The sequence below is a fragment of the Triplophysa dalaica genome, chromosome 9, assembly GCF_015846415.1.
Source record: "Triplophysa dalaica isolate WHDGS20190420 chromosome 9, ASM1584641v1, whole genome shotgun sequence".
NCBI classification, from domain to species: Eukaryota; Metazoa; Chordata; class Actinopteri; order Cypriniformes; family Nemacheilidae; genus Triplophysa; species Triplophysa dalaica.
This window is the reverse complement of record NC_079550.1, coordinates 19,550,164-19,572,476: the sequence shown is the minus strand read 5'-3', so window position 1 is coordinate 19,572,476 and position 22,313 is coordinate 19,550,164. Positions and strand designations below refer to the sequence as shown.

The 22,313-nt window shown below is 38.5% G+C and overlaps 2 protein-coding genes and 1 long non-coding RNA gene across 3 annotated transcripts; all 3 read right to left on the bottom strand.

Moving 5' to 3' along the window:
• Positions 1-1,684: 1,684 nt before the first annotated feature.
• Positions 1,685-2,566, bottom strand: LOC130429071 (uncharacterized). Its single transcript, XR_008907530.1, has 3 exons — positions 2,493-2,566; positions 2,217-2,235; positions 1,685-2,099 (listed from the first exon to the last, which is right to left on the bottom strand). It is a non-coding gene; the product is annotated as an uncharacterized LOC130429071 (long non-coding RNA).
• A 1,042-nt stretch (positions 2,567-3,608) lies between these two features.
• Positions 3,609-6,667, bottom strand: LOC130428201 (uncharacterized). Its single transcript, XM_056756056.1, has 7 exons — positions 6,519-6,667; positions 5,662-6,041; positions 5,272-5,556; positions 4,100-4,393; positions 3,974-4,021; positions 3,761-3,896; positions 3,609-3,648 (listed from the first exon to the last, which is right to left on the bottom strand). The coding sequence occupies exons 2-7, from the start codon at positions 6,014-6,016 to the stop codon at positions 3,609-3,611; spliced, it is 1,158 nt and encodes a 385-aa protein (XP_056612034.1). The 5' UTR covers positions 6,017-6,041; positions 6,519-6,667.
• Positions 6,668-12,771: 6,104 nt separating this feature from the next.
• Positions 12,772-21,618, bottom strand: LOC130428200 (sialoadhesin-like). The gene is made up of 7 exons (XM_056756055.1): positions 21,582-21,618; positions 20,662-21,045; positions 20,260-20,556; positions 19,737-20,030; positions 19,558-19,658; positions 17,387-17,438; positions 12,772-13,010 (listed from the first exon to the last, which is right to left on the bottom strand). Exons 1-7 carry the CDS (start codon positions 21,616-21,618, stop codon positions 12,772-12,774), a joined length of 1,404 nt encoding a protein of 467 aa, XP_056612033.1.
• Positions 21,619-22,313: the final 695 nt, after the last annotated feature.

The window sequence follows — 22,313 nt, the reverse complement described above, 5'->3', positions numbered from 1 at the left end:
TATAGAGCAGTTTATTTGTACTGCCATCAATGAAATGCAGCTCCCCGACACCAGCAGCACTCATGATGCCCCACATAAGGACACTGCCACCACCTGTAGGCACCATGCATTTTCCTTTGTATTCCTCACCTTTGTGACGCCTTACAGTTTTGAAGCCATCAGTTCCAAAAACCATCCTCTTGGTCTCATAACTCCAGAGCATGGAGTCCCAGTAGTCTTCATCTTTGTCAGCATGGGCCCTGGCAAACACTAGGCGGGCTTTTTTGTGCATGGGCTTTAGGAGAGGCTTCTTTCATGGACGGTACCCATTCATGCCATTCCTCTGCAGTGTATGCCGTATTGTCACAGGCAATAGTCGCCCCAGTTTGGCTTTCTACTTTTCTAGATAACTGCAGTGAAATTGCATGTCAATTTTCTTCAACCCTTCTCATCAGAAGACGCTCCTGTCGAGGTTTTAACTTCCCGTGGACAACCTGGACGTCTCTGTGAGATGGTTGCATTTTAAACGTTTGTACCACTTTTGCTACAGTATTCTGACTGATAAGTAAAGCTTTGCTGGTCTTCTTGTGGCCTTCACTTTTCTTGTGTAAAGAAATTATTTTCTTTCTCAGGTCTTGTGACATTTCTCTTCCATGTGGTTACATTGCTGACAGCATGAAATGGGAAGGGGTTTTGTTTAATTAACACCCTTTTATAGTCAACTGTCACCTGTGTGATGAATATTTAGACTGACATGTGGTTGAATTCTTGTTAAATTAGACTTTTGTAGTCTAAAATTTAGCTTTGCTCCAGAGACTTTCAGTGGGGTGTACTCATTTTTGCATCATCCTAATTTGAGTTAAACTGAAAATGTTATTCTCCAAGTTATATTATTAACCTTACTTTCATGTTATGAGTTAAACGGATGTTATATATAAATATCCTCCTCCTACACAGTTTGTCCCCTCTGGAGGAACCAAAGTTGTTCTGCAATTGCATGCCTCTCAAGTATTATATAATAAAAACAATATAAAAAAGAAAGTCATAATGTTTATTTTTCTTAAAAACTACACATGTAATATTGACCCCATAACAATGGGTACACACACACCCACACACACACACACACACAGGAATGCAGCACAAAAGGCTAGCAGAATCCGTTGCCCTCCTTTGTTTAAAACATACTAATTTTATTGCTTTCTAAATTATTTCTGGTGATTTCTTATCTCTTTTTTATGTCCTGAAAGCATTTAGATGAGATGTGTACAGTGACAGTCATACAGCAGGTCACCAGATCTGTTGATGCGGTTTAACAGGTTATAAAAATCTGTTGCCCTCCTTTGTTTTATCATAAAGCTACTCTGATCCCTTCTCTGACTCCCTTGTAGTTATTTGCAGATACACTAGTTTTTCTTATGGAACAAGTAACTGTGTAACAATGTTTATGAAGCAAGGTACAGTCTTTTCACAAGGTCATAAGAGTGTGTCTTACACTGCAGGAAAATGCTTCACAAAACCATTTCAGGTCACTTTCCTACAACATGCATGTATACGTATTTTTTATCACCATTGTAGTACAACCTGCTCACAATCATAAGATAAAGGGAGACAACACAAACAGTTAAGCTGCCAACAAAGACATTTATTTAAAATCATTTTTTTCTATCACAAAATCATTTCCTAAAAATGTTTGTGTGTCAGCCAGAGAAACCACAGCCCATGCTCAACACCTGTAAGTTGCTTTGGATAAAAGCATCTGCTTAATGACTAAATGTAAATGTAACGGCATATATCTACAAAAGCACATGTAAAACAAGCCCTCACTGTGGCAACTTTGATAATGTTATACTGTTAATAAAAAAATAGTTGTATTTAATATTTTTAATGTGCCACAAATAAAATGAAACTTAAAAATGCTGATGAAATTAAATATACAGTAGATATAGAAAAGAGTCACACCCTTCAAAACAGTTTTTGTGTTATATACTAAAATAGATTTTTGTTTTTTAACTTGTCCTGTATTAAGCACATTTAAGAAATATCATGCGTTTTCATCAGATGTTGCCATACGTGTTGAGGTCTTCAATATTGGTGTAATAATCTTCATAATCTTCAATCTGTAAGGAATGTTTTAAGAGAAAACAGAGACACAGAGGTCAACGCATATCAGACACCATTTGAAGTTTGAGTTTGAACCCACAGTGTGAAGTAATGGTGATCAGATATATACTTACAGAGCAGGATTTTCGTTGACTGAGATGTGAAATGCACAGGAGAGAAATAAAAAGGAAGTTAATAAATAATTTGAAAGATTAATTTTACAGTACAGTTAAATCAGTATTTAGTGAGTTCAATTATCTTATTCAATGTCTGACAGATGGCACAAAAATTTACTAAAGGAAACTAGCATTGTTTTGTACATTCATTTAACTCTTACTTCCACTTTGACATGTACTTTTATCTTTATACTAAACATTACAAAAACAAATGACATTTTGAATGCTCAATACCTCTTTGGTGATGGCATATGAGGTTTAGAAAAAGTATTTTTGGCTGATTCTGAATACACATCTTTTGACCTGTGAACAGATGGTTTTATCAGATAAACGCTTAGATACCACAACCAGAAAAGTACAATGTTGTGAGTTTTAATGAACAGACTTTGATTAATACTTTATTTGTATCCTGATGCATTGACTATAGATTATATCAGACGACCGAGGAATACCATGAACCGTATAGTTTCAAAATATTAACAATTAAAACAGAAATAATCACATAGTGCAAATGTGGTGCAGTTTACGTAATTTTTAACAGTAACCGTATTTGCAGTTTCTACCCAGACATAAAGATCTGGTCCATTACTGTTGATTTAGAGCATGAAGTTTAAAGGCTGAAACGCAGATTCAAGCCATGTTCTACAAGTCTAAATGTAGCCATCTTGATGCACACACAGCATCATACGTTATAATTCACACATGCTAAAAACAAAGCAGAAGTGATGCTGTCTGCATCACAAATAAGATATATTTAAGTCATTAGCAAACTTCATATGTTTATTCCTGGAGCTTATCAAGGTGCTATAAAAGTTCATAATTTTACTTATTTTATGTCAAATGCAAGGAGGGGGTGAAAATAGGGGAAAATGACAAAATACTGATCAAATTAAAACCGTAATGTTGATACAATAGTAAGTTGATATCATTAAAAAGAGATTTGATAGTGCTGGATATCATCCAAAACAACACCAAATAGACACATAGAGTATGGTACTGTGAGTAATATACTCAATTGTAAGCAGTAATTTAGACATCATTAGGTAAGAAATATACATGGGTGGTTGCTATTAAAATCAGCATTTCCATTTCTGCTGACTTTTGATGCTGTCACATAGAGCTTCTAAAGTGACAAATGTTGCTTGCACAAAAAATGTGTGATGTTGTGGACATGAAGCTGTATTAAGACACACATCTTGAATATCATTCTTAAATACAATAAAAACACCAGATCTAGAAAACTAAAAAGATTTAGAAATTCACATTCACAAGTATCAAAATAACACATAAACACTTGTATCTGTCTGAAGTGGTCTAGTTTGAAAGTAGAAAATACATGATAAAAATAGGTCATGCATACCTCTGTTCTTGCATATCATCAGGTGGCCGCCTACAGAAATAATATTGACAAGTTAAAAATACTGATAGCAAAAACTTAGTTTCCCTTTTTTTTCACATATCCCTATCTCTGGAGAAGAATAAACACGATGTAACACACATACCTGTGACATCTCTTGTATGTACAGACTCCAGCAAGTGTGCACATGAGAAGCAAGATAACTGATGAGGGGACTATGATGTAAAGCCCAGTGGTCTTCCAGTCAAAGGTCATCACTTCAGCCTCACCCTGGGAAAGGGCTAAAAGGATGTAGCATGTCAAACATTGGTCATTATAATTTATGTGAATAGCTACAAGACAAATACAACACTTATACTTGGATTCTGGACAGGAATCGCTGGTTTTGGAGGATCTGTAGAAGAATCTGTAAAAGAGAAAACTACATACATGATGACACACACAGACGACTCACAAGTCAGGCATGTGTTTTTGAATCACTCACGTTGTACATGTAAAGTAATAGATGATTCAATGTTTTTCCCCGAAATGTTTGCACTGCATTTCAACATCTTGTCATGGTGTTCTTTGGTACTAACAAAGGTTATGGTGGAAGAGGTGGCTGATTTGAACTCTGAAAGTTTTTTGTTATTGTTTGAGACCTCCATGTTCTTATAGTTCCATGATATGGTTGGAGGATTCTTCAGGCAGGAATGGTCGATGGTACATGTGAACTTCTTTGAAACGCCCTCTATGACATCTGCACGGTCAGGCTCAATGGCAATTTTTGTATAGATACCTGAAATAAAAATGGATAAATATCAGTAAAAACAGAGATTCTTGTTTCTCATTCCGTAAGAGCAAAACATATACATAGGAAAAACCTCCATACTAAGATTTTCATTATACCTGCATGAAAGAGCTGAATATGATAAACCAATAAGCCCCAAGAAGCCGTGGGTTACAGTGCATTTTATTACAGCTAAGGGGCCTTGTTAGGCACGAGGCGAAGCAGAGGATTATAATAACCGTGGATTATAACACGGTTAATCCATATGCTTAGTAAAGTTTCATGAAGTAAAACACAGCAAATATTATGTAATTATTTTAATAGAAATATATTCTTCCACCAAACAAAGTAGTTCCTCAGAAACAGGTGTGGCTACAAAACTGCGGTTGCCAAGCAACACAGACGCAGCAAAGCACGAACAGACCACATAGTCTATTTATGAGTATTCACCTCATTTCTAGACTTTTCGATGTCTTCAATATCGCTTTTATTAATTAATATTAATAAAGTCGTCTTTGTTGTTGGTCTTATTTGTCTGTCATGTCAATATCTTCCCACCACTTATCCAAGCTTAGCCCACCAAATAAATCAAAATTCACAACAAAATCGGACATTTTGACAATTATTTGGCTGTACGTAGCAAGAGTGGCGCAGTGATGTAGGTAATGCGGTCAGCCGTTATATATCGGGGTATTTTATAACGGCTTAGATCTCCGCTCAACCAATCAGAATCAAGGACCAGAACTGACCGTGTTATAAATTAAAATTTTACTCATCTTAAGTTTGAAAAAATATTTAAAGTTCTGTGTTGTCAACATTCTGAATCTGTAAAACCCAGAAAAAAAACAAAAGCAAACATAGATGCAATTCATAACGTTTATACTTACATTTTGCACTTTTTGATTTTGTAGCTCTTGCTGTTTTGCCTCCATAATGTGTCACTATACATTTGATATCTGAGTGCTCAGCTTTCATGACACCCGTGCGTGTCAGAGTGATTTTCCATTGACCTATTCCAAAAATGTCCTGTATTTTATCAGATCCTTCTATAACCTTCAGAGTGATGTTTGGTTTGCTGTACGGACAGGTGTGGTAGGTTTCACATGACACTGTTATGGTGTCACCGGTCATTGCGCCTCCACGAACATTGATGGTGGGCTTCTGTGGGCTTGCTACAATAAGCAGAAAAGTTACACTTATAAAACCTTGTTTTATGAAATCAAGAATAATAAAACATATAAAAACTTGTGAACACAATAAAGACATTTGAACTATACCGTCCACAAGAATCGTGGATGTGACATCATAAAACTTGTATGTGCGCCATCCAACACTGTCTGGGTCAATCCATGGATATAATTTCTCTCCATGGTGGGACTGATCTCGGTTTGTAATGACAAGACTGCAGTCTCTATTTGAAGAGTTGCCATATAAAGCAGTTTTTCCTTTGAACTTGTCAATTACATAAGATGGATATTCGTGATCATAAACTATAGGGTAGCCTTTAGAGACCCACTGATACCACACAACTCTGTTTGGGTTGATGGGTGGATACGATAGGAGAAAGAACATGGTATAACCAGACATGAACCTTTGAGACCATGAATTTCCTTTGGCATCCTCACTTCCCATGCCAAAGTCTCATATAGGAGAAATCCTGTGAGAAAAAGTTATGAAAATAATTTTGTTGTTAGACCTGACATTTTAATTTTTTGGTTTTATAGGTCATGCCAATTAAATAAACCCAATGTTTAATGTAACACAATTTTCTCCCTTCCTGTTTGCATAGTACAGTCAGTTCTTAGGAGTTCGCCCCTTCTCAATAGATTTGTTCAAGTTCAAGTGACTGCAGTAAACATATATACGCCTCACGGCTACAAACATGCACACACACACACACACACACACACACACACACATGGATGCACACACTTCCTTAAACTGTAATGGAGATAATAAGCAGAATCTATTTTAACATTAATGTTTACTTAGTAGTCCAACCTGTCAAAATGTATCTTTTCAAACTCAATTTATTTGTCATTTGATCTATTAGTAGCCAACATATTGCATGAATACATACATGTAAACATTTTCAAAGAAAGAAAACATGTATAAATCAAAAGGGATACTGTACCTTGGAAAATCAGATGAAGTAACAGCTTTACTTTCATTCCTGGATTACAATGTTTGCTCATATGTGGAAACGGGACTTAGAAACTACAAATACACCAAATGTGTGCAGAACCGCAGCACATAATGTCCTGACTTAAACCAGTTCATCTGTTTTTCATAAGTCTTCCCCTTTTCACTGGGAGCAGCCCCTTGAATAATATAAACTTAGAAGTGAAGATGACCAAGTTGATCAGATTAATAATACAATTTATTATAATTTACATAAAATGTAATATAATAAAATTAAATAAAAAGCATTATTTCACCCTTACCTTTTCCGCACCCTGGATAAAACAATAGGTTTGGATGAGAACAGGAGATAACAAATAAACTTGTGGTTTCTCACTCATATAATACATAACACATGAGTAATGAACCTTGTGGACCTGTTTTTGTGCTAGGGGGTGTGGTTATTGGCTTTAGGCCAGTCCCCATGAGCCTTTCTATTGGCGCGTCTCCGTCTGTGAATCAAAAGAGGGAGATTGAATTCAACGGAGGAAGAGGATATTTAAGAGACCTGATGCGCTCAGGGGCAGATCTCAATGTGGACGCTGTGTGTTGGTCGAGGCCAATTGGGTCTGTCTGGCAACAAAGCTTTTCTGTGGCTCAGTGGTTAGAGCGTGGGACTTGCAATGCAAAGGGCGTGGGTTTGATCCCAGGGGATTGCACATAGTTAGCAGCAAATGTATAGTACTATGCAATGTAAGTCGCTTTGGATAAAAGTCTGCCAAATGCATAAATGTAAATGTAAATGTAAATGTATATGTAAATGAAGATACAGTAGCTAAACAGTTGGGCTTGTTCGAGTTTAGACAGATAATTGGACGATGTTATGAGCGCTGGCAACTTAGTCGTGTGGTTGCGAGCATACCAGGCTCTCGGACAGCTCACACGCTGATGAACCCATAGACACGTTATGACGCGCTGAGCAAGTTCAATGAAACATATATGGATTCACCTGGACTGTGACTGAACGCTGGTATGAGTTTTTGTGGACTTTAATCCTGTATACCAGTGACTTGCTGATATTATATACAATACTTTCATTAATTGTTTCTATAATAACTCGTTGGGAATATTTATCATTTATAGTGGACGTTCCGTCCATTGGCTGCTCCGCTTTTCGACTCCAGCTCTCACAGTATATGTGGTTCCCAGACTGTCATTTGGAGGAGGGGTCTTATGGAGCGGATCCGTGTTTTTCTGTGTTTTTAATAAGTTGCCCATGCATGAATTAGACACATGATATTGCAAAAACTTAAGTATCAGAACAAAAGATGCATTATATCAAAAGTGAATGCTCACCCTGACTTATTAATATCTGACTGCAATATCGTGGGCCGCACCTCTGGACCCTACTTGGTTTTTGCGCCATCTACCAAAATCGGAGTTAGGAGTGAAGCGTAATGAGTACCGAAAAAGTGCAACTAACACAGTGTTTCCACCCAATTCTAATAACTTTGTTTTTAAAACCTTATATTACACCTAAATACTACATTTCATGTAATTAAACCTTATGCTAAAAGCTGAATGTTAAGTAATTATTGTGACTAACTAGCATAATATAATAAGTAAAAAAATGATAAACAAGAAACGTCTCAGGTTACGACTGTAACCATTGTTCCCTGAGATAGGGAACGAGACACTGCGTCATGGAATGACTCTTTGGGGAACGCCATTAGCGTGACTTGTCTGAATCGCGTGTGAAACTAACTTTCGCTTTATAGTCGCATGATGATGACGTCACTGATGACGTCATGACCACCGTGACTATCGGAAGGCATAAAAAGGAAGCGGAAGCAGTGCAAACCAGCTTCTGCAAAAAATGAAGCAAATGCTCCAGTCATAAGGAGTATGGCAAAGAGACGCAGTGTCTCGTTCCCTATCTCAGGGAACAATGGTTACAGTCGTAACCTGAGACGTTCCCTTTCGAGGGAACTCAAGACTGCGTCATGGAATGACTCTTTGGGGAACAAAATACCCGCTACGCCATACGAGTTGTGGCTGTCTAAGTGTGAAGGTGTTATGCACATACTAAGACATAAGTACCTGAGAACCAGGTAAGGAAGAAAGATCAAGATTGTAATATCTTATGAATGTGTGCGTGGAAGACCAGCCCGCTGCATCACAAACATCCTGCATAGACGCACCTGACAGAAGGGCCTGCGAAGAGGCCATACTCCTTGTTGAATGTGCCTTGATTCTCAGAGGTGAAGGTAGTCCACGCACCTCATAAGCCAAGGAAATGGCCTCCACAATCCATCTACTAATGGTGTGCTTAGAGGCCGGCTGACCTCTACTATGAGGTCCAAAACAAACCAACAGTTGGTCCGATTTCCTCCATATGGAAGATCTTCTAACATACTCTCCCAGTGCCCTGACTGGGCATAACAAGTGTAGTCTCTGATCCTCTGCTGACTCATGAGGTGGAGCATGAAAGGCTTGTAAAACTAATGTTCTGGCCACATTGCTTGGCACCTTAGGTACATACCCTGGTCTAGGGTGCAGAATTGCTTTTATATTACCTGGAGAGAACTCCAGACATGGTGGAGAGACTGATAGAGCCTGAAGGTCGCCTACCCTCCTCAGAGAGGTAATACCGAGTAAAAAGGCTAATTTGAGGGACAAATACTTGTCTGAGCTACACTCAATAGGTTCATAAGGAGCTTGGGAAGCCCCTTCCAAAACCACAGCGAGGTCCCATGCTGGAACTCTAGCCTGAGGAGGCGGTCTCATCCTCAAGGTACCACGCAAAAACCGGGCAACCAAGGGGTGTCTCCCCAAGGTGCTTCCAGGCAGAGGGGAGTGAAAGGCTGCAATAGCTGCCACATAAACTTTCACCGTAGAAGGTGCAAGACCTGCCGAAAACCGCTCTTGCAGAAACTCCAGTACTGAAGCCACTGGGCAGTTAACTGGATCTAAATGTCTGTTATTACACCACAAGGTGAATAACCTCCACTTTAGAGCATAAAGTTTTCTGGTGGATGGAGCTCTAGAATTAAGAATGGTTTCAACAACCTCAGTTGACAGACCTTGATTCAACAAGCCACTCCCTTCAGCGGCCAGGCCCACAACTTCCATAGTTCTGGGCTGGGATGGCATATCGTGCCCCTGGCTTGGTTCAGAAGGTCCTGCCTGAGGGGAATCTCCCATGGCTGGCCTTCTAAGAGCATTAGAAGGTCCGAGAACCAGACTCGTGCAGGCCAATAAGGTGCTATTAACAAGAGTCTGATCCCTTCCTGTCGAACTCTCTCTAGGACCTGCGGGAGCAAAGCGATTGGGGGAAAAGCATACAGACGCCGCCTCGGCCATGTCTGTACCAGGGCGTCCAGTCCCAATGGGGCTGGAAGAAATATTGAAAACCACAGGGGGCAATGAGATGTCTCCTGAGATGCAAAGAGGTCGATTTCGGCCTGACCAAATCTTTCCCAAATCTGTTTCACCACTTCGGGGTGAAGTCTCCATTCTCCTGGCCTCAGTCCTTGTCTCGACAACATGTCTGCTCCCACATTTTGAACTCCAGGAATGTAAGTCGCCCTGATAGATAGAAACTTCTCCTGGGACCATAGGAGAACCTGCTGCGCCAGCTTGCAGAGAGGGCGCGACCTCAGGCCCCCTTGATGATTGATATAAGAGACCACGGCTGTATTGTCTGTTCTGATTAGAACATGATGGTCCCTGAGGACTGGGAGGAAGTACTTCAAACCTCTTATGACAGCTAACATCTCCAGGCAATTTATGTGCCAATGGAGATGCTGCTCTGTCCATAGCCCACTGGCTGAGCAACCTTCTACTATTGCCCCCCAGCCTGTGAGGGATGCGTCCGTCGTCACTGTCATCCTGTGACATTGAGCTCCCAATTTTCGACCTTGATTTAGAAACTGTGTCTTTTTCCATATAGCCAGGGAACGAAGGCATCTGCGCGTAACCCTGATTATACGAAACGGGTTGCCCCTCGGGGAAAACCCTTTGTTCTTTAGCCACCATTGTAAAGGTCTCATATGCAGAAGGCCAAAAGGAATCACGTTGGATGCTGCTGCCATTAGACCTAATATTTTCTGAAAATGCTTGACAGTGTATGCCTGACCCATCTTGATATTGTTGTCAGGATGGACTCGACACGTGCAGGAGACAACTGTGCCTGCATCATGACTGAGTTCCACACTACCCCAAGAAAAGTAATGCTCTGCTGAGGAGTTAGATTGCTCTTCTTGGCATTGAGCCTCAGTCCCAAAAGCTTCATATGGTCGAGGACGACATCTCGATGTCGAACCACCATTTCTTGAGACTGAGCTAGCACTAACCAGTCGTCTATGTAGTTTAATATGCGAATCCCCTGAAGTCTCAGTGGAGCAAGGGCAGAATCCATGCATTTCGTGAAAGTGCGAGGGGAAAGAGCAAGGCCGAATGGAAGAACTCCATATTGGTAGGCTCTGCCTCCGGAAGCAAATATGAGAAACTTCCGGTGTTGAGGAAGGATGGATATGTGGAAATATGCATCCTTCAGGTCTATTGTGGTGAACCAGTCGCCTTTTCTGATTCCAGCCACAATAACAGGAATCATAAGCATCTTGAACTTGTACCTCCTCAGAGATTTGTTGAGATATCTCAGATCCAGAATAGGCCTGAGCCCTCCATCCTTTTTCGGAACTATAAAGTACCGACTGTAAAAACCTGTCTGACTCTCGTGAGGGGAAACATATTCTATGGCCCCCTTCATCAAGAGAGATTGTACTTCCTGTTCTAACACCCGAGCCCGGTCGGAACTCACTTCGGTGCAAAACACCCCTTTGAACTTTGGAGGGCTGACAGCAAACTGAATTCTGTACCCCTTCTCTATGGTGCGGAGAAGCCATGGAGTCAGATTCGGCAACTTTCTCCACTCGTGGAGGAAGTGCACTAAGGGAGTCAGCGTGATGACATCGGCTTCGGGTGCATGCGGATCGATGCCTGGAAGTAATTGACCTGCAGGGGATAGTGGAACTATTAGCATGTTTACAGGGTCTACCATGGGTAGATTCTGTTGAACCCGTACTAGGGAAACTGACGTGCCCCGAAGCGCACTGGGCGGCGGGGTTAACGTAGTGGCCTCCTAAGGCCTATTGGGGGAACCGGACTTGTCCACCCCCCCAGAATGGGTGCTATTTGAAGCGCTGAGGTACCGTCAGGACCTCTTGGCAGTAGCCTTCCGATTGGAGATAACAACTGTCCTCAAATCTGGCTTGATTTGCCTTGAGAACTTCTGGGATTGCGGTCTCGACCCCCAAGCTCTCTGAGGGGGAGTACGAGTAGCAACACTCTGTTTTTCCTGCTGCCTATGTAGAGCACTAGTAGTAGATGGCTGGGGCTGCCTTTGAGCTGCAGGACCCTGAGGGTAAGAACGGCGAGGTAAAACATTTTGGAAAGCTGTTGCTTGACGCTTTGCCTCCTGAAAACGATCGACCACAGTGTCGACCACATTCCCAAAGAGACCTTGGTCAGACAATGGTGCATCAAGCAGCACAGACTTGTCCTTCTCCTTAATACCAGACAAATTTAACCATAAATGCCTCTCTGTAGCTACCAGGGTCCCCATGGAGCGCCCAATAGCTTGGGCTGTCTCCTTGGTTGCTCGGAGAGTAAGATCTGCTGCTGTCTTCAGTTCATTAAGCAGGTCTATATCAATAACCTCGCTCTCTTTTATGTCCCCCAGCAGGTCGGCCTGGTATGCCTGCAAAAGACCCATAGTGTGCAGACATGAGCCAGCCCGACCTGCCGCCATATATGCCTTACCCACCAAATTTGACGTAATCCGGCTTGGCTTGGTGGGCAATGTCGGAGGTTTCAATGATGATGCTGCTTCAGGTGAAAGGTAGGTGGCCAAAGACTCTTCCACCTTGGGCATCATGCCATAGCCTTTCTCTCTAGCTCCTATAACTGAGGAGAAACTAGAGGCAGTGGTGGAAATTCTGGAAGAAAATGGCTTTTTCCATGATTTAGAAACCTCAGTATGTAAATCTGGAAAGAATGGCAACCCCCGACGTTGAGGTTGTACCCGTTTTTTTTAAGTATCTTTCATCTAATTTACTTATAGGTGTAAGTTGTTGTTGATCTTGGGGCCAATCAACACTAAGCTTGGCTACTGCCCGGATAACAACCTCTAATAGCTCCTCATATCCCTGGGAAAGTGGAGTTTCATGATCTTCAGTTTCTACTGCTTGCACACTAACACTCTCTCACTCCTCAGAGCTAGAGCAGTGCATAGAGCTTCCAGATGGGGCGGGAGAAGCCACCATGCGGGCTCCCAAACCCTTTCCGGAAGCAATGGGATTTGAGGGATGAGAAAGGACCGAAGTCGTCTCACCCTCCAAAATATCCATCTGCGAACCCCATGACTGCAGACCCCGCACTGCCTCGGCAGAAGCGGGACCTGAACCATGAGGCTTGCGAATACTGCCTGACTCATCAAACAGTGCTAAACGTGAGAGAAGAGATCTTAGCGGTAGCCACAAGCAATGTTCACAGGCAGCTCCCTCAAGAGCTGCCTTAGCATGTTCCATTCCCAAACATTTCACACAAAGCTCATGTGAATCACTATCCGTAATAAAACGGGGGCAGGGAGGAACACATTGCTTAAATGCCTTCTTTGACATACGTTTCATATTGCTAATCTATCTAAGATAGCTTAAGATAAACTAGAAACCTTCACACACACAAACAGATGCTTTGCTGAATGGCAGAAGCTGGTTTGCACTGCTTCCGCTTCCTTTTTATGCCTTCCGATAGTCACGATGGTCATAACGTCATCAGTGACGTCATCATCATGCGACTATAAAGCGAAAGTTAGTTTCACACGCGATTCAGACAAGTCACGCTAATGGCGTTCCCCAAAGAGTCATTCCATGACGCAGTGTTGAGTTCCCTCGAAAGGGAACATAGCCTTTTCAGTTACTAGATCGACCACATTTCAGATACAGAGTGAAGACACAATGATGACTCTGCGCGCAGATTTAAGATCGTTTTTATTTTATAAAATCACGACTTAACATTTGAACAGACACACACACAAAAACATTTTTGTTTTAAATGAAACACATTCATGCATGTCTTCATTGAATCCTAGAGATAAAGGCGCAGAGAAAAACATTCAGTTGAACATTTTCTTATGTGTTCATTTTTCAACAAATTTCATATTTAAAAGTTCTTAGTGACCACAGAACACTTTTTACTTTTCCTGATCTTTAAATATTTAAAGCGCAGATACCAAGTACAGTATGCAGCAGTATACATACCAATTGGATGTTCTCCCCTCTTTTCACCATTTTTTCAGTATCCCTCTGTTAAATTCTTCCACTTCACTGAAATAGAAAATGGAGAACACAAGCACAGCTGGGTTAACAGAAATACTGTTAACGCTTCCAAACCTTGGACATTGTGTAAACAAAAATTACTCTGATGATAATCTGGAGCAGAGATGAAGGCTTGCTCCGCATCCTGCAGAGATATTTTTTTTAGCCCAGCCAGGCCATATACGATGGACCTTCAAAATAAAATTGTAAATTGAAATATACACAGGTCTGTTCATAATCAGTATACAGTAGGCTGTGAAGGCCAGAAAAATCCATAATACATTATATAAAACAAGGATTTCCATTCTTGGATTGTTATGTGTTTTTTTTTAAAGTGAGTCCAATAGGTCAAATACATTTTTTTCTAAATAGACTTAAATTAGTCCAAAGCCTAGTACTTGACCAATTTATTTAATAATCTTTTGTCATACTATTGCCTGCACTGAGATGTGTTCTTGAATAGACGACACAGTACATTACAAAATCTAGCATGTGGTATTTTAACAGTCAATTATTGTGATGTCAAATGTTACAATCAACATTACAGAAACAGTGTCAACATGATGAGACATCATGGGATTAAACAAGTTGACTTTGAGCACGAGACAATTTAAACATTAAGATTAATTTTAATCACTTAAAATGGAAAAAACAATGAGTAATTGACAAGGTTTCATAGGAAGAGTGCAGTTCACTGTGTTGTCTAGGCCAAGAGTTAATAATCATCCCATAGTCACAAAATCAAAATAAGCTTGCCAGTCGTGATACAGTTTCTTTAAAAAGAAACATTAACTTTCCAATAAAATGTTAAATGTTTTTAATGTTGAACTAATACAAATTAATTCCCATTTGACACTGTTATAGTCCTCCATTCTACCCATTTATTTTCATTGTCAAGGGAAAATACAAAGAAGTACAAACTTACAAGGATAGCATAAATGAGCCCTAAAAAAGCAAAAGTGATCACCTTTTTGAACTCTTTTGTAGTTTTTAATAATGATTATTGGAGGCAGATTTTTTTTCCATTTTTGAACTCCTATTTTGCACTACAAACTGTGAAATGAAAACAATATAAATTCATATTAAAGCTATGAAGATTAAGGACTCAGCAGTTTTCATTTGTTTGATTCATATCAACCACATAGAATACCAGGAATATTAGGCTGCTGTCACTAATGTATTGACATTTGTTTTCTTTCTCAACTTTTTACGCTCACTTCAGACAAAAATTACCCTTTTTATGACTTAACTGACCCTCTCCCTCAGTTGAATTCAATCACCCTCCTTTGATTCACAGAAGGAGACGTGGCAACAGAAAGGCTCATGGGAACTAGCCAAAAGCCAATAACCACACCCCCTAGCACAAAAACAGGTCCACAAAGTTCATTACTCATGTGTTAGTATCCCAGGCCCACCAAAGGGCCGCGGCCCACCGGTTGAGAATCACTGCCATAGGCTATAATTGACCTTTGTCATTTTACTGCTCTCATCTTTTATGTTGTATAATTAGGCATTCACAGATACATTATATATATACAAAACACAACATATGGGTCTGTTTGTTAGGTAACATTTGGCTAGATTTCACATCTGTCCACAGATTAGCTCAAACATGGTTATTTTCTTATTTCTAGATTTACGGAAAATCAGTGATAGACAGAGGCGAGTTTACTTTCAGATCAAAACCCCCTAGCGGCGAAATGTCATTGAGTTTTGAAATTGTTTGCTAAAAACCACGTGACTTAGCCAGTTTTAAAAGTGCTTTGAAGCACTGCTCGACACAAAAGATTCGATACAGGTTTCGAAAGTCCCCATCACTACTTGTTTAAGACTCTGGTTGCCTCCAAATAACCCAACTTGCGGTCTTTGCACTTGACCACTTGACTACATTTATGACGTATTTCCTGTTTTGGCTCTAGTGTTCTAGTGGGTGTGAAGATCCCAAGTGAGCGTTATATTTCTAACCCGATGGGACACACTAAGCAAGTGCAAACATGTAACGTTAATTAATGTGGTGAGATAAAAAGCAGTTTTACAAAATATATAACTCTGGAGCTTTCACCAATAAATATGTAACACTACGTTTTACTAAAATATTATATGTAATATAAGCATTATTTGTACTGTATCAAAAAACAAAACAAAAGAAAACACGTTAGCCAAACGAAGCATAAATAAAGAAAAAACCTTAAAAAGTAGTAGCTTAAAATACGCTGGAATGCTTTTTGCAACGTCCGCGAGACCCGAGTCTCACGATTAATATCCAGAACATGATGCATGATGGGACACGCATAGCCTTAATACTGCTCCGAAGCGGTATTCAAGCTAGTGTGGGTTTAGTGTGTGTTAAGCGCACTGCCCTTTGGCATTTCGTAGAAATTGTACAGACTCTGACTCCCTTGTAGTTATTTGCAGATTATACTTGTTTTTCATATGGAACAATTAACTGTGTAATAATGTTTATAAAGCTGTCAATCAAAAAATAATTTCATTAATTTTGTATTCAAAAGCCCATGCTTAGCAGCATATCTGCAACAAAGACCTAAAAGACAACGCACACATAAAACCAGCCCTCAGTGAGGTGGGACAATGAGATACTGTAAAAAAAACAAATATTTAAAATGTTTTAATATTTCTAATGTGCCACAAATGGTTTAAATTACTTAAAAATGGTAATGACATTAAATATACATTGGATATAGAAAAGAGTCACACCCTTCAAAAAAGAATCTACAATTTTGTTGCTTTGCAGCCTGAAATGAAGATGGCCACACTTTTTGTTTTAATAAACTGTATTTTGTGAGTGCAACTTATAACATCCAGACAGAGATATAAAACCAACATGTTAAAAAAAATAGAATCACCAAAAAATTAGTTGTAAACTCAATAAGGTCTGCTCACCATCTTACTAAATGGCAGACATAGCCATCTGACTTTCACCTGGATGCACAATACATACTGTAAACATAAAGTACAGATTGTACACATTATACAACTGCAGATGCATTTAACCTTTTTTTTATATTTAATATTTTCTCAAAAAGCCTTATTCATGTTCTTGCTCCAGTATCACTCTTATCTTGACAAGTCTGAATGTCCTCTTTGCCTATGCATATACATTATGATATACATGTTTTTTCATAGATTATATCTCCGTCTTAAATTACTGCCTGTTGTAGTTGAAAGAGCAAGGGTTGGATTTAAATTGGATGCTCAATTTCCTTATTAGACCTGAATTCAGACGGAAAGTTCAATAAACAAATGTTTTATTAATAATGATTGACTATATATAAACAGACATCCTACCTAAAAATGCTATAAGATTCATACAAAATGACACTAAGCTTAATGTGCGTGAAATAAAATATTGATGCTAATGTTTACTATGCATAGAAAAGTTTTTTTATTTTTATTTTATTTTATTTTGTATTGTATACTTAAATATATTTTTTTACTTGTCCTATTGAGCACATTTTGATGATGCGTTTTCACCAGATGTTGCCATACGTGTTGAGGTCTTCAATATTGGTGTAATAATCTTCGTAATCTTCAATCTGTAAGGAATGTTTTAAGAGAAAACAGAGACACAGAGGTCAACGCATATCAGACATCATTTGAAGTTTGAGTTTGAACCCACAGTGTGAAGTAATGGTGATCAGATATATACTTACAGAGCAGGATTTTCGCTTACTGAGATGTTAAATCCACAGGAGAGAAATAAAAAGGAAAGTTAATAAATTCAAGCTAAATATGTATTTATCAGCCTATCTAATTATCATACAATCTAATTCAATTTCTGACAGATGGAACAAAAAAATATTACAGTAAACAAGAATTGTCTAAGCACATTCATTAAACTCTTACCTTCACTATATCATATACTTTTATCTATATACTAAACATTACATATTTTATAAAAATGAAATACATTTTGAATGCTCAATACCTCTTTGGTGATGGCATATGAGGTTTAGAGAAAGTCTTTTTGGCTGATTGTGCATACACATCTTCTGACCTGTGAACAGATGGTTTTATCAGAGAAACGCTTGGATACCACAACCAGAAAAGTACAATGTTGTGAGTTTAACTGAACAGACTTTGATTAATAATTCATTTGTATAATAATGCATTTACTATAGATTAGATCAGACAACAGAGGAATACCATGAACCGTATAGTTTCAAAAGATTAACAATGAAGACAAAAATAATTACATAGTGCAAATGTGGTGCAGTTTACGTAAATGTTGGAACAGCTACAGTATTTGCTTTAGTCTAGCAAGACAAAAATCTGATCAATTACTGTTGTTTTCGGTCATAAGGTTAATGAGGCCAAAAAGCAAATGCAAGCGATGTTCTCTAAAGTCTAAATGTAGCCATCGTGATGCACACATAGACACATAAGTTAAAATTCACACATAGCTAAGAACAAAACAGAAGTGATGCTTTCAGTGTCACAAATAAGATATTGTTCAGCCGTAAGCACACTACATGTGCTTATACTATTGCGTACATTCCTGGAGAGTATCAAGGTAACAAGTATCTAGATGTTCATCATTTAACTCATTTTATGTCAAATTTTAGTAAGGGGGAGTGAAAAATAGGGGAAAGGATAAAAAAACTCATTGTATTAAAACTGTTACGTTGAAATAATAGTATTTGGATATTATTAAAAGGATTTTAAAGGGATGAATATCATCCAAAACAACACCAAATAGACACATAGAGTATGGTACAGTAAGTAATATACTCAGTTGGGAGCAGTCATTTACTCGGACATCAATAGACCTGAAATGAAAATCGGTGGTTGCTATTGACATCAGCATTTCCATTTCTGCTGACTTTTGATGCTGTCACATAGAGCTTCTAAAGTGACAAATGTCGCTTGCACAAAAAATGTGTGATGTTGTGGACATGAAGCTGTATTAAGACACACATCTTGAATATCATTCTTAAATACATTAAAAACACCAGATCTAGAAAACTAAAAAGATTTCGAAATTCACATTCACCAGTATCAACATAACACATAAACACTTTTTAAATGTGTACAAAGCCAATGTGTAAGTCTGAAGTGGTCTAATTTGAAAGTATAAAATAAATGATAAAAAATATTATGCATACCTCTGTTCTTGCATATCATCAGGTGGCGGCCTACAAATAATAATATTGACAAGTTAAAAATACTAATAGCAAAAACATAATTTCCCAATTGTTTATTTTTCACATTTCCCTATCTCTGGAGAAGAATAAATACTTATCAAATGTTTACCAAACTGATGTATAGGTATAAAGTGGTCTAGTTTGAAAGTAGAAAATAAATGATACAAAATATTATGCATACCTCTGTTCTTGCATATCATCAGGTGGCGGCCTACAAATAATAATATTGACAATATTTTTTGACAACATTTTTTTTTTCAAAAACTGATAGCAAAAATATAATTTCACAATTATTTATTTTTCCCATATCCCCATCTCTGGAGAAGAATAAACACGATGTAACACACATACCTGTGACGTCTCTTGTATGTACAGACTCCAGCAAGTGTGCACATGAGAAGCAAGATAACTGATGAGGGGACTATGATGTAAAGCCCAGTGGTCTTCCAGTCAAAGGTCATCACTTCAGCCTCACCCTCGGAAAGGGCTAAAAGGATGTAGCATGTCAAACATTGGTCATTATAATGTATGTGAATAGCTTCAAGACAAATACAACACATATACTTGGATTCTGGACAGGAATCGCTGGTTTTGGAGGATCTGTAGAAGAATCTGTAAAAGAGAAAACTACATACATGATGACACACACAGACGACTCACAAGTCAGGCATGTGTTTTTGAATCACTCACGTTGTACATGTAAAGTAACAGATGATTCAATGGGTTTCCCCGAAATATTTGCACTGCATTTCAACATCTTTCCATGGTGTTCTTTTGTACTAACAAAGGTTATGGTGGAAGAGGTGGCTGATTTGAACTCTGAAAGTTTTTTGTTACTGTTTGAGACCTCCATGTTCTTATAGTTCCATGATATGGTTGGAGGATTCTTCAGGCAGGAATGGTCGATGGTACATGTGAACTTCTTTGAAACGCCCTCTATGACATCTGCACGGTCAGGCTCAATGGCTATTTTAGTATGGATACCTGAAATAAAAATGGATAATTATCAGTAAAAACAGAGTTTCTTGTTTGTCAAGCCCTAAGAGCAAAACATATACAGAGGAAAATCCTCCAGACTAAGATTTTTATTATTCATGAATGAAAGAGTTGAATATAAATGAAACTTTTACTTATCTTAAGTTTGACAAAAAATTAAAAGTTCTGTTTTGTCAACATTCTGAAACTGTAACACCCAGATAAAACAAAAGCATACATTTTGCACTTGGTGATTTTGTAGCTCTTGCTGTTTTCCCTTCATAATGTGTCACTATACACTCGATATCCGAGTGCTCAGCCTTCACGACACCCGTGCGTGTCAGAGTGATTTTCCATTGTCCATTTCCAATATACGGATGATCTGTTTGATCTGTTTTATCAGATCCTTCTATACCCTTCAGAATGATGTTTGGTTTGCTGTACGGACAGGTGTGGTAGGTTTCACATGTCACTGTTATGGTGTCACCGGTCATTGCGCCTCCATGAACATTGATGGTGGGCTTCTGTGGGCTTGCTACAATAAGCAGAAAAGTTACACTCATAAAACCTAGTTATATGAAATCTAGAATAATAAAACATATAAAAACTTGTGAACACAATAAAGACATTTGAACTATACCGTCCACAAGAATCGTGGATGTGACATCATAAAACTTGTATGTGCGCCATCCAATACTGTCTGGGTCAATCCATGCATATAATTTCTCTCCATGGTGGGATTGATCCAGATGTGTAATGAGAAGACTGCAGTCTCTATTTGAAGGTTTACCATATAAAGCAGTTTTTCCTTTGAACTTGTCAATTACATAAGATGGATATTCGTGATCATAAACTAAAGGGTAACCACTAGAGACCCACTGATACCACACAACTCTGTTTGGGTTGGTGGGTGGATACGATGTGTAGGAGAAGGAACATGGTATAACCAGACATGAACCTTTGAGACCATGAATTTCCTTTGGCACCCTCACTTCCCATGCCAAAGTCTCATATAGGAGAAATCCTGGGAGAAAAAGTTAAGAGAATAATTTTGTAGTTAAACCTGACATTTTTATATTTTGGTTTTATAGGTCATGCCAATTCCACAAACCCAATGTTTAATGTAACATAACTTTGTTGCTTCCTGTTTGCATATTACAGTCAGGTCTTAGGAATTCGCCCATTCTCAATAGATTTGTTCAAGTTCGAGTGACTGCAGTAAACATAAATACGGCTTCACGGCTACAAACATGCGCGCACACACACACACACACCTACACACGCACACACACACGCACACACACACACACACACACACACACACACACACACACACACACATACATGGATGCACACACTTCCTTAAATTGTAATGGAGATAATAAGCAGAATCTATTTTAAAATAAATGTTTACTTAGTAGCCAAAACTGTCAAAATGTATCTTTTCAAACTCAATTTATTTGTCATTTTATCTATAAGTAGCCAACATATTGCATGAATACATACATGTAAACATTTTCAATGAAAAAAAACATGTATAAATCAAAACGGAAACTGTACCTTGGAAAATAAGATGAAGTAACAGCTTTACTTTCATTCCTGGATTACAATGTTTGCTCATATGTGGAAACGGGACTTAAATCCTACAAATACACCAAATGTTATGTGCAGAACCGCAGTTCATAATGTCCTGACTTAAACCAGTTCATCAGTTTTTTATAAGTCTTCCCCATTTCACTGGGCACTGCCCCTTGAGTTATAGAAACTTAAAAGTGAAAATGGCAGTCGAACAGATAAAAAAGTTGTATTAATATATTTCCTTCAAACAAAACAATAAAAGAGGAAAACAACGATCAAAGATTCAATTTATAATAATTGAATATTAAAAGTAATAATATATTAAATATTATTTCACCCTTTCCTTTTCCGCAGCCTGGATAAAACAACAGGATTGGATGAGAACAGGAGATAACAAATAAACAAAACTGTGAATTGACTAATGCTTTATCTCTAAAGAGAGAATATATGTTTTTTAAATTCAATGTTGCTCTAATGTCTACATACTATGCTCCAAGTTAGAAATATATATTTCCTGTTTCTTTTGCGGTTTCTCACTCACAACACCAAGGTTTGTCATAATACATTATAGGCTACAAGTATACGAGCGTGGGCCGTTATTTGCTTAGAAAAGTGAAGGGGGAAAGAGATGACAAAAACAATACTTCAATTAATTGTTTCTATTATAACTTGTTGGGAATATTGATCATATATAATTGACGGTCCATTGCCTGC

Excerpts from the sequence above, each read along its gene's own strand:
- LOC130428200 (XM_056756055.1), bottom strand. The coding sequence starts at position 21,618 with ATGAAAGTAAAGCTGTTACTTCATCTTATTTTCCAAG. Across the intron at positions 20,031-20,259 it reads AAAATCACCAAGTGCAAAAT|GTATCCATACTAAAATAGCC; the intron begins GTATGCTTTTGT and ends TTTTTATTTCAG. Across the intron at positions 13,011-17,386 it reads TGAAGACCTCAACACGTATG|CACTGTTTGATGAGTCAGGC; the intron begins GCAACATCTGGT and ends TCTCACGTTTAG.
- LOC130428201 (XM_056756056.1), bottom strand. The coding sequence starts at position 6,016 with ATGGGAAGTGAGGATGCCAAAGGAAATTCATGGTCTCAAAGGTTCATG. Across the intron at positions 4,022-4,099 it reads TATTACTTTACATGTACAAC|ATTCTTCTACAGATCCTCCA; the intron begins GTGAGTGATTCA and ends TCTCTTTTACAG. Across the intron at positions 3,649-3,760 it reads ACATACAAGAGATGTCACAG|GCGGCCACCTGATGATATGC; the intron begins GTATGTGTGTTA and ends TTATTTCTGTAG.